Source organism: Ostrea edulis, chromosome 3, assembly GCF_947568905.1.
Source record: "Ostrea edulis chromosome 3, xbOstEdul1.1, whole genome shotgun sequence".
Lineage (NCBI taxonomy): Eukaryota > Metazoa > Mollusca > Bivalvia > Ostreida > Ostreidae > Ostrea > Ostrea edulis.
This window is the reverse complement of record NC_079166.1, coordinates 3,577,369-3,590,457: the sequence shown is the minus strand read 5'-3', so window position 1 is coordinate 3,590,457 and position 13,089 is coordinate 3,577,369. Positions and strand designations below refer to the sequence as shown.

The window sequence follows — 13,089 nt, the reverse complement described above, 5'->3', positions numbered from 1 at the left end:
CGGTGTACTCTGCTAAAAATTGTGATCCTCAGGAAAAAGGTGTACATGTATTTAACACGGGTATAAACAGTTCTACTATAGGATTGGTAAAAATTTACCAGTCGCCTTCCATTCAAACATCTAATCTACAATTCCGTTTGAATTATAACTTCAGGGCAGGGTTGGCAGAACAGGTCTAGAGTGGACAATCCAGGGTCATAGTGGGCATTTCAGGGTCATCATGGGTTGTCTAGTGCCAGAGTGGGTCAAGGACTGAGTAGACAGTCCAGGGCCAGAATGAAAAGTCCAGGGCCAGAATGGGTAATGCAGGGCCAAAGTAGGCAATATGGGGTTAGAATGGACAGCCCAAAGCCTGAATGGGCAGTCAAGGGGGCACTTCAGTGTCAAAATAAGTAGCTTCATGCCACAGTGGATGATACAGAGCCAGGGTGGACTGTCCAAGGTCATGGTGGGATGTCCAAGGTCACGATGGGCAGTCCAAGGCCAGGGTGGAATGTCCAAGGTCAGGGTGGGCAATCCAGTCAAAATGAACACTCCAGGGCTAAAGTGTATAGTCTAAATGAGGTGCGTATAGTCCAAGTTCTAGGAGGGGTTGAAAGTCCAGGGCCCGGTTGGGTAATACAGGGCCAGAATAAGTAATATTGGACTTCTCAGTGGACAGTCTAGGGCCATTTAAGTGGGTAATTAATTAATGCTGTAAGAAATATAGTGAATGATCACAATCTGTAGCTATGATTTGTTAATAACTTAAAAGAACAATATGTACCATATTAAGGTCAATTCAGTGTAGATTTTATTGTATGCTAAATTAACCCCCAGTGAACGCTTTGTTACATAAATGTTTAGCATATTCCTGTTTACAGTAATTAAAGTAAGGAACTTCAGTGATTGATCTAAATACTCATGTTGCTTATTTTTGAAACAATTCACAATTCATTTATCTAAAAGCATTAATATAATTGAAATATAAGAATGACTTGGTTTATTCCTTCAATTAACGGTAACTTTCATTACTCACTATATTGCTAAAATAGATTTTGCAGATTAATACATTTCCAATAATTTCAAGTCATTACAGCATATGACAGCCATTGGCTTAGTCTATAATAACAGAAAATCTAACGGTACATGTCTCTTAGCAACATACGTTCCAGGAACCCTTAAATCTGACCGCTTCCTTGTTTGGTTTGAATTCTAGGACTTGAAGATTGATTTTGCGGTTGTTGATGGCGAATACTTGCTTAAATTTCCTGAGCCTTTACAGAGCCTGGGTCCATTACTCTGTGGCAATATTGAGCCTTACATTGTCAATGGACCAATTCATCAGCTAGTTTTTGTCTGGAAAATTGTGATTGACACATGAAAAGGCTTCAAGCAATGATCAAATATTGATATTGCAGAAGCCAATGTTGTAGTTTGTGAAGAAAATGACATTCATGCCTTTGATGACCTTGCATAAATATGGTCACAGATAATTGATCTTATTGTAACCTATATACAGTAAGTTTTCTTGGGTAAATGGACTTTAGCAGTTTGATATTTCTTGACAAACATACATAAAATGTAATTACATTGTATCAACCCTTAGCGTGGTTAGATCTCTTGTTATAGTGATTGAGTTACGGAACTAAAATTAAACCCATATTTCTTGTCACGAAATATATTGAGAGGTAATTTGTGTGCTTGTGGCAAAAGATTTTTTTTTTAAATTGTGTAATTACATGTACCTCGATCATAAGAATGGTGTGTATATGTAAAGCCCACATTTATGTGCGTTAAAATTAAGGACATTTTAATAAAAAAGAAAGTATCTTGTAGATTGTAAACACCGCTGAGTGAAACCTCTGATTGGGTATGTAATGCTTCCATGGCAAGTTTAACATTATAGAGTGTCAAATTATTTGTTCCCATCAAACAAAATGTTTCGAAAAATTGGACCATAATTGCATGAGAGAGAAGTATTGCAGATTTCACATGTGTTGAGAATTTTGTAATGAATTCAGGCATGTAGATTTCCACGATTTTCTGTTGTATCTTTCACTTGTTTATACGCACTGTAATATTTTTGGGATCATTATATGTACATGTATGTGAGCTTAATTTTCCTGGATTTCATAGGTATACCATTATCTTGCGTACAAATTTTAAAATCACGAAGAAATATACAATTCATATAATGTTTCATGTAAAATAAAATAAAATACCCACGAAATTACATCCTGACAAAACTGTCAAATCTTAGCAATTCAATCGCAAAGATAATTTGACCCTCATGAATTGATGAATTGGCATGTAATGTGTTAATCAAGAGTTCTTACATCTCTATATATACATATATTTTAATTAGCAACAGAAAAATGAAAATAAGTAATTTTATCTCACAAGTGATGCCTTTCACAAAATTGCACGATAATAAATTACTTGTGTATATTTAGGAATCTAACAGTACTTTGTATAGCTAGAGCAAAAAACAATACCTGATTTTCTTCTTTTTTTTCTTTTTTACAAAATACAGTAACTTGTTGAACTTAAAAATTAGTATTTCAAATGCTGATATCTCGAATACTATGGATATGTCAAAGTGATTTGGAAGTCCCAGTAACCACTCATTTTTTAAGCATTTTACCCTCGAGATCTCGAATCCTTGGATATATCGGAAGTTTTATTTTTTAAGTCCGATTGATTTTGAGATAACAAGGTTAGATTATTGAAATGTAAGGAATAAATGTTGAGGTCATCATTATTTGGGAACATAACAATGGAAAAATGGGTCAATTTCTGGATAATGGCTAAATGATTATAAATGAAAATTATTCCAAGCTTCTATTATTATTTATAAACATGTACCCTTAATCATCATACAACCTCAACATTTATATTCCACGATAAAAGTAATAGGACAATCTGCATTTAAATGGGACGTGCATGTAGATCAATTTATCAGAAACTCGATTTCAAATGTTTCATTTTATGAAATACTTTCTTCAGTGATTGTATAGAGTTTGCACACAATGTACACAATGCACGAACACCCTTATTTTTACAGGTACACACAGATGTCGATACACACCTGGCCCCTGGGAAGCTTGTGATCAAACCAGCGACACAATGACAAAAACATTGACCTTGACCTCCGGCGACCCAACTCATTGCACCAAGACAAAAATCATGCGCAAATCTTGCCGAAAATGTTAGTAACCCATGTAAGCAACATTTCATTCGTTCTGTGAATAAGTGTGATGGTGGACAGTGTAAAAGGGAGAAACAGAAAGAGGGATGGCAAAGAAAAAGGAGACAGGAGGAAGCAAGGGGATAAAGAAGAGAGAGAAAAGGGATGGGAGGAAAGAGAATGGAGAGAGAGAAAAGGGATGAGAGGAGAGAGAGAATGAAGGAGAGAGAGAAAAGGGATTGGAGGAAAGAGAGAATGAAGGAGAGAGAAAAAGGGTGGGAGGAAAGAGAATGAAGGAGAGAGAGAAAAGGGATGGGTAAAGAGAGAATGAAGGAGAGAGGAAATGATGGGAGGAAAGAAAGAATGAATTAAGGAGAAAGAGAAAAGGGATGGGAGGAAAGAGAGAAAGAAGGAGAGAGAAAGAAAAGGGGTGGGAGGAAAGAGAGAATGAAGGAGAGAGAAAAGGGGTGGGAGGAAAGAAAGAATGAATTAAAGAGAAAAAGGATGGGAGGAAAGAGAGAAAGAAAAGGGGTGGGAGGAAAGAGAGAATGAAGGAGAGAGAAAAGGGGTGGGAGGAAAGAGAGAATGAAGGAGAGAAAAGGGGTGGGAGGAAAGAGAGAATGAAGGAAAGAGAGAAAAGGGATGGGAGGAAAGAGAGAATGAAGGAGAGAGAGAAAGGGGGTGGGAGGAAAGAGAGAATGAAGGAGAGAGAAAAGGGGTGGGAGGAAAGAGAGAATGAAGGAGAGAGAGAAAAGGGATGGGATGAAAGAGAGAATGTAGGAGAGAGAAAATGGATGGGAGGAAAGAGAGAATGAAGGAGAGAGAAAAATGATGGGTGAAAGAGAGAATGGAGAGAGAGAAAAGGGGTATAAGGAAAAAAAGGAGGAAGGAGAGAGTGAAAAAGGATGAGAAGAAAGAGAGAAAGGAGAGATAAAAAGGATGGGAGGAAAGAGAATGAAGGAGAGAGAAAAGGGATGGGTGAAAGAGAGAATGAAGGAGAGACAAGGGATGGGAGGAAATTAAGAGAGAGAGAAAGAGGGATGGGATGAGGGAGAGTGTGACAGGGGGTCCAACCCTATCCCCTCACCCATTCGTAGCTTTTAAAGATGATCAAGCAATAAATATAGTTTTTAGAGGATTTCAGGGAGCACATTAATTGGTTAATTTGTGGTTGTTATTTTGCAGCCTGTCAGTACAAGCCTGGCAAGTGGGGGCAGTGTAATCCATCCACAGGCCTTGTGGAGCGACAGGATCGACTGAAACCCAACAGCGCCAAGTTCTGTGCACAGTACCGAATGCTGACCAAAAAGTGCAAAAAGATTAAAAAGAGTAAGCACCAGGAATTTTTACAATTTTAAACATGTAAAACTTGTAATTGCAGTGGCACTACAGGGGTTCATCATTACTGTGTACAGTAGAAGGGAATTTTCGTCCTAAGGTAATTTTGCCCAGATTCATTAAAATTCAACTTTTCAGTTTGCCAATAACCATGAAAACTGCAGAGTAAAAAGTAAATCTAAATTTGCCCAGTTGCTCTTTCTGGATGTGGGTCAGAAATGGCTAAAAAGTGGAATGAAAATTCCCCAGTATGCAATTAAATTTCTCTCCATTATGGGCAATACTTGCTATTGCAGTAATACAGTCTGGCTGAAGATCTAATCTGAAGAACTGTAACTTTACATCACTCACTCTGATCTGTCTGATAAATGCGAGACGTGTGGCCAAAGCATGAATTTTCCATTGTGCTGATACTAAGATATAAATGTATATGCGTAGTTCGTCATCCCTGCAAAATTTGCCTTAAATTAGTGGTAGTCAGAAATCTTATTTGTATTCAGGTACTGTCGAGGTCATGAATCCTCAGATTTAATCATTCCTTGAGCTCGCTGCTGGTGGGTTTTGGCGCGGAAACTTGTGCCTGCGGCTCGGTACAGAAAGAACACTTGGTATTTTTGTGTCTGGTATTGTACAAGCAATGCAGATTGGAGAAGGGAAATGAATTCTTGTAGAAATGACTCCTTATTGCTAAAAACTCATTCTCCCAGTAATTTGTCAAGAAGATGAAGCAATCACTGTTGAACAAAGACCAAATATTCTCCAATATCCATTAGTCTGTGACGCTAGAGTCTCTCATGTAAATAATCAAGGTCCCCTACAATTTCTACTGCACTGCATGTAGCCATTGAATTGATATGTTCTGTGTTGACCAAGTTAAAAATAACTTTTAGTGGCAAATTCTCCTGATGATATTAATGTTTCAATTAATATTAATTGTTGATGTAATTTTTTTATTATTTATACATGTATATGGAATTTTTCATTATTGATATTATTTATTTCGGTGCGTGAATAAAATAGGCATATACACCTATACAAGTAGATAGAACAAAACCGAAACTCACTCACAGAATGACGCGAGTGTTCATATTCAGTATTTGTCAGAAACACAGACAAAATGCAAATTATGTCCTTCAGAGTCAAAATTATTCCAGAAAGTAATGATTTTTTTTTTCTGCACTAGCTCCTGCAGCACACAGACTTTAAATTAGGATTGATCTTCAATCAAGCAAAGTTTGTTTTTGTGATTAGTTTGTGTCTATAGGAATTTTTCACACATTTTAAGTTTCAATTTCAACTAATTTTGGATAAAACATTTCGATGAAGGCTCTTATAGAGTTTATACAATGAAGTTTCTTGATTATCTCACTGCAATGAGAGATCATGGATTAAAAAATTCCCATGGTTAATTTTTTAAATGAAATTTAGAACTCATCTGGCTTGTTGTTTTTCTCCAAAGTCTACCCCGAGTCTGACACCACATCCTGTAATCACACCCTGTATACCAAAGTCTACCCCGAGTCTGACACCACATCCTGTAATCACACCCTGTATACCAAAGTCTAGCCCGAGTCTGACACCACATCCTGTAGTCACACCCTGTATACCAAAGTCTACCCCGAGTCTGACACCACATCCTGTAATCACACCCTGTATACCAAAGTCTAGCCCGAGTCTGACACCACATCCTGTAGTCACACCCTGTATACCAAAGTCTACCCCGAGTCTGACACCACATCCTGTAATCACACCCTGTATACCAAAGTCTACACCGAGTCTGACACCACATCCTGTAGTCACACCCTGTATACCAAAGTCTACCCCGAGTCTGACACCACATCCTGTAATCACACCCTGTATACCAAAGTCTACCCCGAGTCTGACACCACATCCTGTAATCACACCCTGTATACCAAAGTCTAGCCCGAGTCTGACACCACATCCTGTAGTCACACCCTGTATACCAAAGTCTACCCCGAGTCTGACACCACATCCTGTAGTCACACCCTGTATACCAAAGTCTAGCCCGAGTCTGACACCACATCCTGTAGTCACACCCTGTATACCAAAGTCTACCCCGAGTCTGACACCACATCCTGTAATCACACCCTGTATACCAAAGTCTACACCGAGTCTGACACCACATCCTGTAGTCACACCCTGTATACCAAAGTCTACCCCGAGTCTGACACCACATCCTGTAATCACACCCTGTATACCAAAGTCTACCCCGAGTCTGACACCACATCCTGTAATCACACCCTGTATACCAAAGTCTAGCCCGAGTCTGACACCACATCCTGTAATCACACCCTGTATACCAAAGTCTAGCCCGAGTCTGACACCACATCCTGTAATCACACCCTGTATACCAAAGTCTAGCCCGAGTCTGACACCACATCCTGTAATCACACCCTGTATACCAAAGTCTAGCCCGAGTCTGACACCACATCCTGTAATCACACCCTGTATACCAAAGTCTGAAGACTTTATAGTTTGTTAACAGTTTCCCAATATTGAACATGCATATTGCTTGACCGGTATTGACCTGAATATAAACCTGTGTATCTAGACATTGTGTGATCTAATTTGTGGGTTTTTTTAAGAGCAGCAGACATAATTAATAATTTAAATGTTAAATAAGAGATGCACCCTATAACAGTGCCGCATGATGGGAATTTAATGGATATAATTGCCAGGTCTTGTGATTTTGTTGGCAAATGAAAGCCTAAATTATACTTGATACTTTTCCCCTCCAGAAATATAGAGTGCAATTTGGATCAGTATATTTGGAAATGTGTGTGTGTGTGGGGGGGGGGGGGGGGGGGGGGGTCATGCTGTGGACCCATATATTTAAAACCTCCGAGAACAAGAGGGACTGTGAACTAAAGAAGTGCAACTTTCCAACCATTAAGTGTTTTAAGATTCCATGTCATAATTATAGTGACTTGTCCATCTGTCTGTCTGTGGCGACTAAAGCTTGAACTTTGATAATCTTTTGCACTGCAAGAGGTAGACATTTCATATTTGGTATATATAGTATGCACTCCTTGTGGTAAGATCATTCCATTGACACCAAAATCTTTGACCTGGTGATCTTTGACATACTTCTAATTTTTAAATTTTTTTTTTTTTAGAAAATTCAAATATAAGCATTATATTTTTCAAATCATAAGAGGTACTGTTTTCAACTGCTTTATTAAACATGACTGTTTATTGCGAGAATTTAAGACCTTTCCAACGATCGATTTGTCAGCATTGACAATGACCATTATACCTTAGTAGTTTTTGGCAATTAAAAAAAACCAACTACAGAATCTTACACTTATAAAAAAAAAGGGGGGGCCACTTTGTTGTATGATCCAGGGGCATCAGTGAGTCACAATCTTGTTCTCAAATGGTGAAAGTTTGAAATCACCAGGAAACCTAAAGATAATTCCTCAGTATTGATATAATGAAAAAATTATTTTATTTCTGAAAATATCTAAGGAATATAACCTGCAATATGCTTTATACCCGTGAGCACTAATTTCATGAAGTGCATATATCATACCTTCATAATATTTTCAATTCCTATATGATTTGCATTCTACTTTCACTTCTGTCAGAATTTCCAGTAATTGTTAATATGTACACTAGATGTACTATCATTAAGGTTCATATATTACGCCCATTGTTTAGAACTGCAGCGTGTTCGTGAGAAAATGACTATCATTATACAATCTAACAATAAAAATGCTTTCTTTGTTGTTAAATTATCTGATGATGATGATGAAGGTTAAATTACTATAAGCTATATAGCAATGCAAAAAAAACTCTGCAATGATTCCCATCTACCTTCCATCACCAGATCAACAAAGAAAGATATTTTATTGTTATATTCATATTTTTATGTACTTCTTAAAGATATAAACTGTATAGATTCCAGTACATGTACTAAAATATATCATATTGTTGACCATTTCATTACTTTAAATGGAACAGCCAGTACACCCGGTGACCTTGGCAATGCTCCATATTTGGTGATAATTACACAGACATGTGGTATTAAAAAACTTAATCGAACTTAGGTTTGCAACATACATTCATTGTCTATGATGAAAGCAATGTTGATTTCAATAGAATAAGTGAAAAGATTCAATGAATGTAAATATTTTGGAATAATATTAAAGGTGCAGACATTGGAAATGTAACTTATTAATTGATTAATAACTTCAACTGTACATAATCAATGATTTTGTGAATTAGTTATAAATTTTATTGCTTTTGTGGTATGGACATTTGTATAAATTCTAATCTTTTATGAACAGGAGAACTTTAGCCTGGAGCTACCCTGGGAATGATTTTTAGAAAACTCGAGATCTTAAGAATGGATGGCATTTTCTTAAGCCATAAAAATTCTGTCCTGATGAGGAAAATAAGTAAATTTACTGTGAGAATATAATGTAATTTCCTTATTTAAAGGAAATTCCTGTAAGTACAAGATCGGACAATGGGGACCATGTGACCCAGCATCTAAGAAAAGAACCAAAGTTTTGACCTTAATCAAGGGCAATGCCAACAAATGTAAACCAGTGAAAGAGATTCAGAGATTGTGTATCCGACCAGACGGCAGTGGTGAGTAGTCTTGTTTTATAACATGCAAGTTTAATTTAGCTGGTATATAGCACCATGGGCCAATTCACGTCTCACCATTATACATTAAAAAATCTGTTTAATCATTCTATTTTGTAACCTTTATTCTAATTTGAAGGCTCTCTGACCAAAGGTCATCTGTTAAAATTGCTTTTTTATACAGCTGTAAATCTGTTACTAATCCCATAAGGGGACTAGTATAATCATGGCATGTTAAACTAAATTAAATCTAGACCATAAAGCAATAAGGATTCAAAGTTGCTCAAATCAAAAGCCAAGCTTCTTGGTAATATTTAGAAGGTGAGATAGCTAAAAACCAATGGGAGTGGGGGGTTAATTAAAAACTTACCCAGAAGTTTGATACCAGAAACTAAATTACTTTTATAAACCTTAGACACATAACATTTATTGAACTCCTTTAATTACCCCCCCCCCCCCCCCCCCCTTTAAATTCACTGCAAGCAGTGGAGTAAAAACTTACTTCAGACATGAATAGTCTGGCAAGACTGCAGAGTAATACAGACTGGCGCTGTTTTCTAACAATGATACATTTTCCTGAATGAAGATCTGTCACTCGGTGAGAGACAAGAACAAGTCGTTACCAAACAGTCTCCTTGCAAATTGATTTTGGTGCAATCAGTGTTCATTTGGCCAATCATTTCAGATCGATGTTTCTTTGGTCAGTGGAAGGCGTGGGAGGGATGTCAGAACGGAGTCCAAAAACGACAGCGAGAGGTCCTCCAAGGGGGCGAAGATTGCCAAATACGGGCCGTCAGAGTGCAGCCCTGTTAGTACGAGCCAGTAACTGTGGAAGAGAACACTGGACTTATCCAGCTTGAACACTGAGACATGGAGCTGTTAGTGTGGAGTGTTTATGATGATTGAGGGTCTCCAAGATAACTTGTCTGTTAGTATGTCACATAAAGGGGCATTAGCTGTGAAAGTGATAGGGCAACCATTTTTTTTCTTCTTCAAAATATCTCAGTGGCATGGGGATATATATTATAACTAATAAAAACATCTATTTTGTACAAAAGCAAGAAAAACTGTTTGATAACCACTTTTAGTGAAAAGAAATATATAAGGAAGAATTCTACAATTACCTATATCATCAAAATTGCATAATGAATGCAAATATAATTGCTTTGAGAGTAAAAAGTGTTCGAAATCATGAAATACTGGTGTTATTACTGAAATATATAAGATGGGGACAATTTTCCTTGAATTCAGTTTTTGGTGACGACAGTTAATGCTCCTTTAAAGGGCCCATCGTGTGTTCTTATGTACAGGGTACATGATCACAATAACTATATTCTCATGTGTACAATATTCAGATTTTTGTCAACAATATTGACATATACACAATTATAATTCACTCTGTTGTGTTCAGTGTAAGTGAGATGTGAGATTTATAAAGACTTCATTAGTTATGTTTATAGACATGTATAGGTATTCTATATACACATTATGGTAGTTGGTATGTTTTTTATATTCCCAGAATTGAATCATCTGAGTATAAGTAGATTTAGTCTGTCTGTCTGTCTTTACACCGGCTAAAACTTTTGAACTATCATGCTCAGTATCTATGTGAGAGGATTACATCTATATTTAGTGGATGCAATCAAGACTTTTCCTATGACAATATAATGTTTGATAATGTTATGACCTTGACTTAGCTTTGACCCACTCATTTAAATCTTGAGCATTGTCTGCAACTTTGACTTGAGATAAAATGAGATAGGGCTCTGATATACAGTGAGTCTGTTGTGTGTATACGAGTCATTTCTGCTAGGACCATATTGTATGATCTTGTGACCTTTACTTAAATTTAACAAAAACTTCAACTTAATTTTGAACTTTTAAAGTTTGTGATCTTCAGCTCAGTGCTTAGAATGTCAGTATATCTTTTTGTATGCTGAAAAGAAATCTTTCATCATGCCAAATTACTGACAGTTTTAAACACAGAGGAGTGTATTGTGTCTATACAGAGACTAAAATTAAAACCTTATATGCATCATTTGAATACTGTATAGCCATTAGTTTATCTAATTTTCTAAAAAAAAAAAAAAAAAAAAAAAGACTATTCTGTTTTAAAGGAGGATGTGCAAACAAGCCTCGCTCATTAATCTAATCTTTCAGCCATGTATGAGGAAGTTTTTATTTCGAGGGGTTAAGATAACATTTTATGATTGTGAAGGACTGCATGCTCCTCGTCTTAGGATCTGTAAAGTTGTAGATTGGATAGCAAGGTCACCATGAAATTATGCAAGAAAATGAAAGATCAGGGTGTTGTGGCATTTGTCTGTTACTAACATGGGGTATGAGGAACTGGTTCCATGTGTTTCCTTTTACAAGCATCTGAATATAAGGAGGAAAGACAATTTAATTTTACTATTTATGAAGCTGCTTTTAAAGTTACTTAAGGTATTGAATTCATACCAAATAATATCAGCTATTAAATCATGTAATAATTACACCCATGTTTGTATTGCAAATACAGGTACATGTATCAAATTGATTTCATTTACAAAAATTGAGAATAAAAAACATTTGCAAATCAATGTGTTTCAACCAAAATCTTTTGTTTTTCTCTTCAAATTTGCAGATGAAATGAATATTTAAATTTCATATTAGCAGCACCTATTGACTTTATTCATTTGAAATTGAGGCAATTTAAGTTTCAATATAAGTTTTATATTCAATATTGTCACATACAGAAATACAATTACATTTTTAAAACAGAAAGCAGAGAGGGCCATGGTATAGTACTATGTGTTAGTGTGAAATTTGAAATGTAAAAAATGTTTTTAGTTTAGAAAGTTTACAATTGACTATAAATGTTAAGATTTTTCATACAGGTTTATATTTCATGAAAATTAAACTAAAAATATTTCTTAACTGAAAATTTGAATTATTTCCTATTGTCAGGGCTTAAATACTGACACTTCATAATGTTGGATGAAAAAATCTTTTGTGTGCCGTGAATGTTCAAACACTTTCATATTCATGCAGTTCCTCTTTGATGCACAATAAAGGAAAGATAACTCTTCATCGTCTCAGAATCACAAAAAGTTAGAAAATAACAGAATTACTCTACCGATCGAGCTAAAGGATTAACCCACTAACCAGAGCTGTAGGAAGGCCATGTGTCTAACACTATCCCCTCATATTGATGCTTTAACTTATATTGTTCTACTGCATTCTTAGAATGATAATTATATGTTCTCCAAAACATTAATTGCGACTAAATTCATTTTGCAAAGTGAATGAATCACCAGTGTCATATAAACTGATGAACAGAATCTGTACATCTTCAGACAACAGGCAGGTATTCATTTCTAACACTGTTTCCGCAACTGAAGAAAATACCTGGATTTTTTCCCCCACACACTTGCAAATTTCCTCCTTGATGGCAAATTGATGCAATACAAGAGAGACAACTCTTCTCCCTAAACAGGTTATTGATAAACTACATGAAGAGAGGATAATTGTTTTATAATGTGCATCATGAAGTCATACACAATTCCTCACTTGACTTGTATTTTCTTAAAATGACAATCTTATCGCTGTTTGGTGCGATGTTTTGTCAAAATTCTGTCCACTTTATAAAAACATTTAATAACTTGTTGGATTAATGGGTTCACAAAGGATATCAAAACACGCCTCACATCATCACCACTATGTGTATTCTGGAGACGTCTATCAACCTTTTCAGATGTCAACAAATACCGATACGGAAGTAAGAACATTTTAATGTGCTTGAGGCTGCATACATTCATGTAAAATGGTTTACTTGGTACATGTAATTAATCCATCGCTGAATTTTGACGATAGTGTTTTCTCTTGACTCGTGTTTCACTATTTTACATCACACTGATGTGCAGGAGTTCCCGCGATCAACAAGTGTAGTTATGGTATTTGAACACTGTCTATTTTATAAGAACCTT

At 36.2% G+C, this 13,089-nt stretch overlaps 1 protein-coding gene across 1 annotated transcript; it reads left to right on the top strand.

Annotated features, from left to right (window-relative positions):
- The first annotated feature begins 850 nt into the window (after positions 1-850).
- LOC125673566 (uncharacterized) lies at positions 851-12,060 on the top strand. The gene is made up of 5 exons (XM_048910182.2): positions 851-1,852; positions 3,047-3,190; positions 4,355-4,498; positions 8,972-9,124; positions 9,807-12,060. Exons 2-5 carry the CDS (start codon positions 3,109-3,111, stop codon positions 9,932-9,934), a joined length of 507 nt encoding a protein of 168 aa, XP_048766139.2. The 5' UTR covers positions 851-1,852; positions 3,047-3,108; the 3' UTR covers positions 9,935-12,060.
- The last annotated feature ends 1,029 nt before the right edge of the window (positions 12,061-13,089 follow it).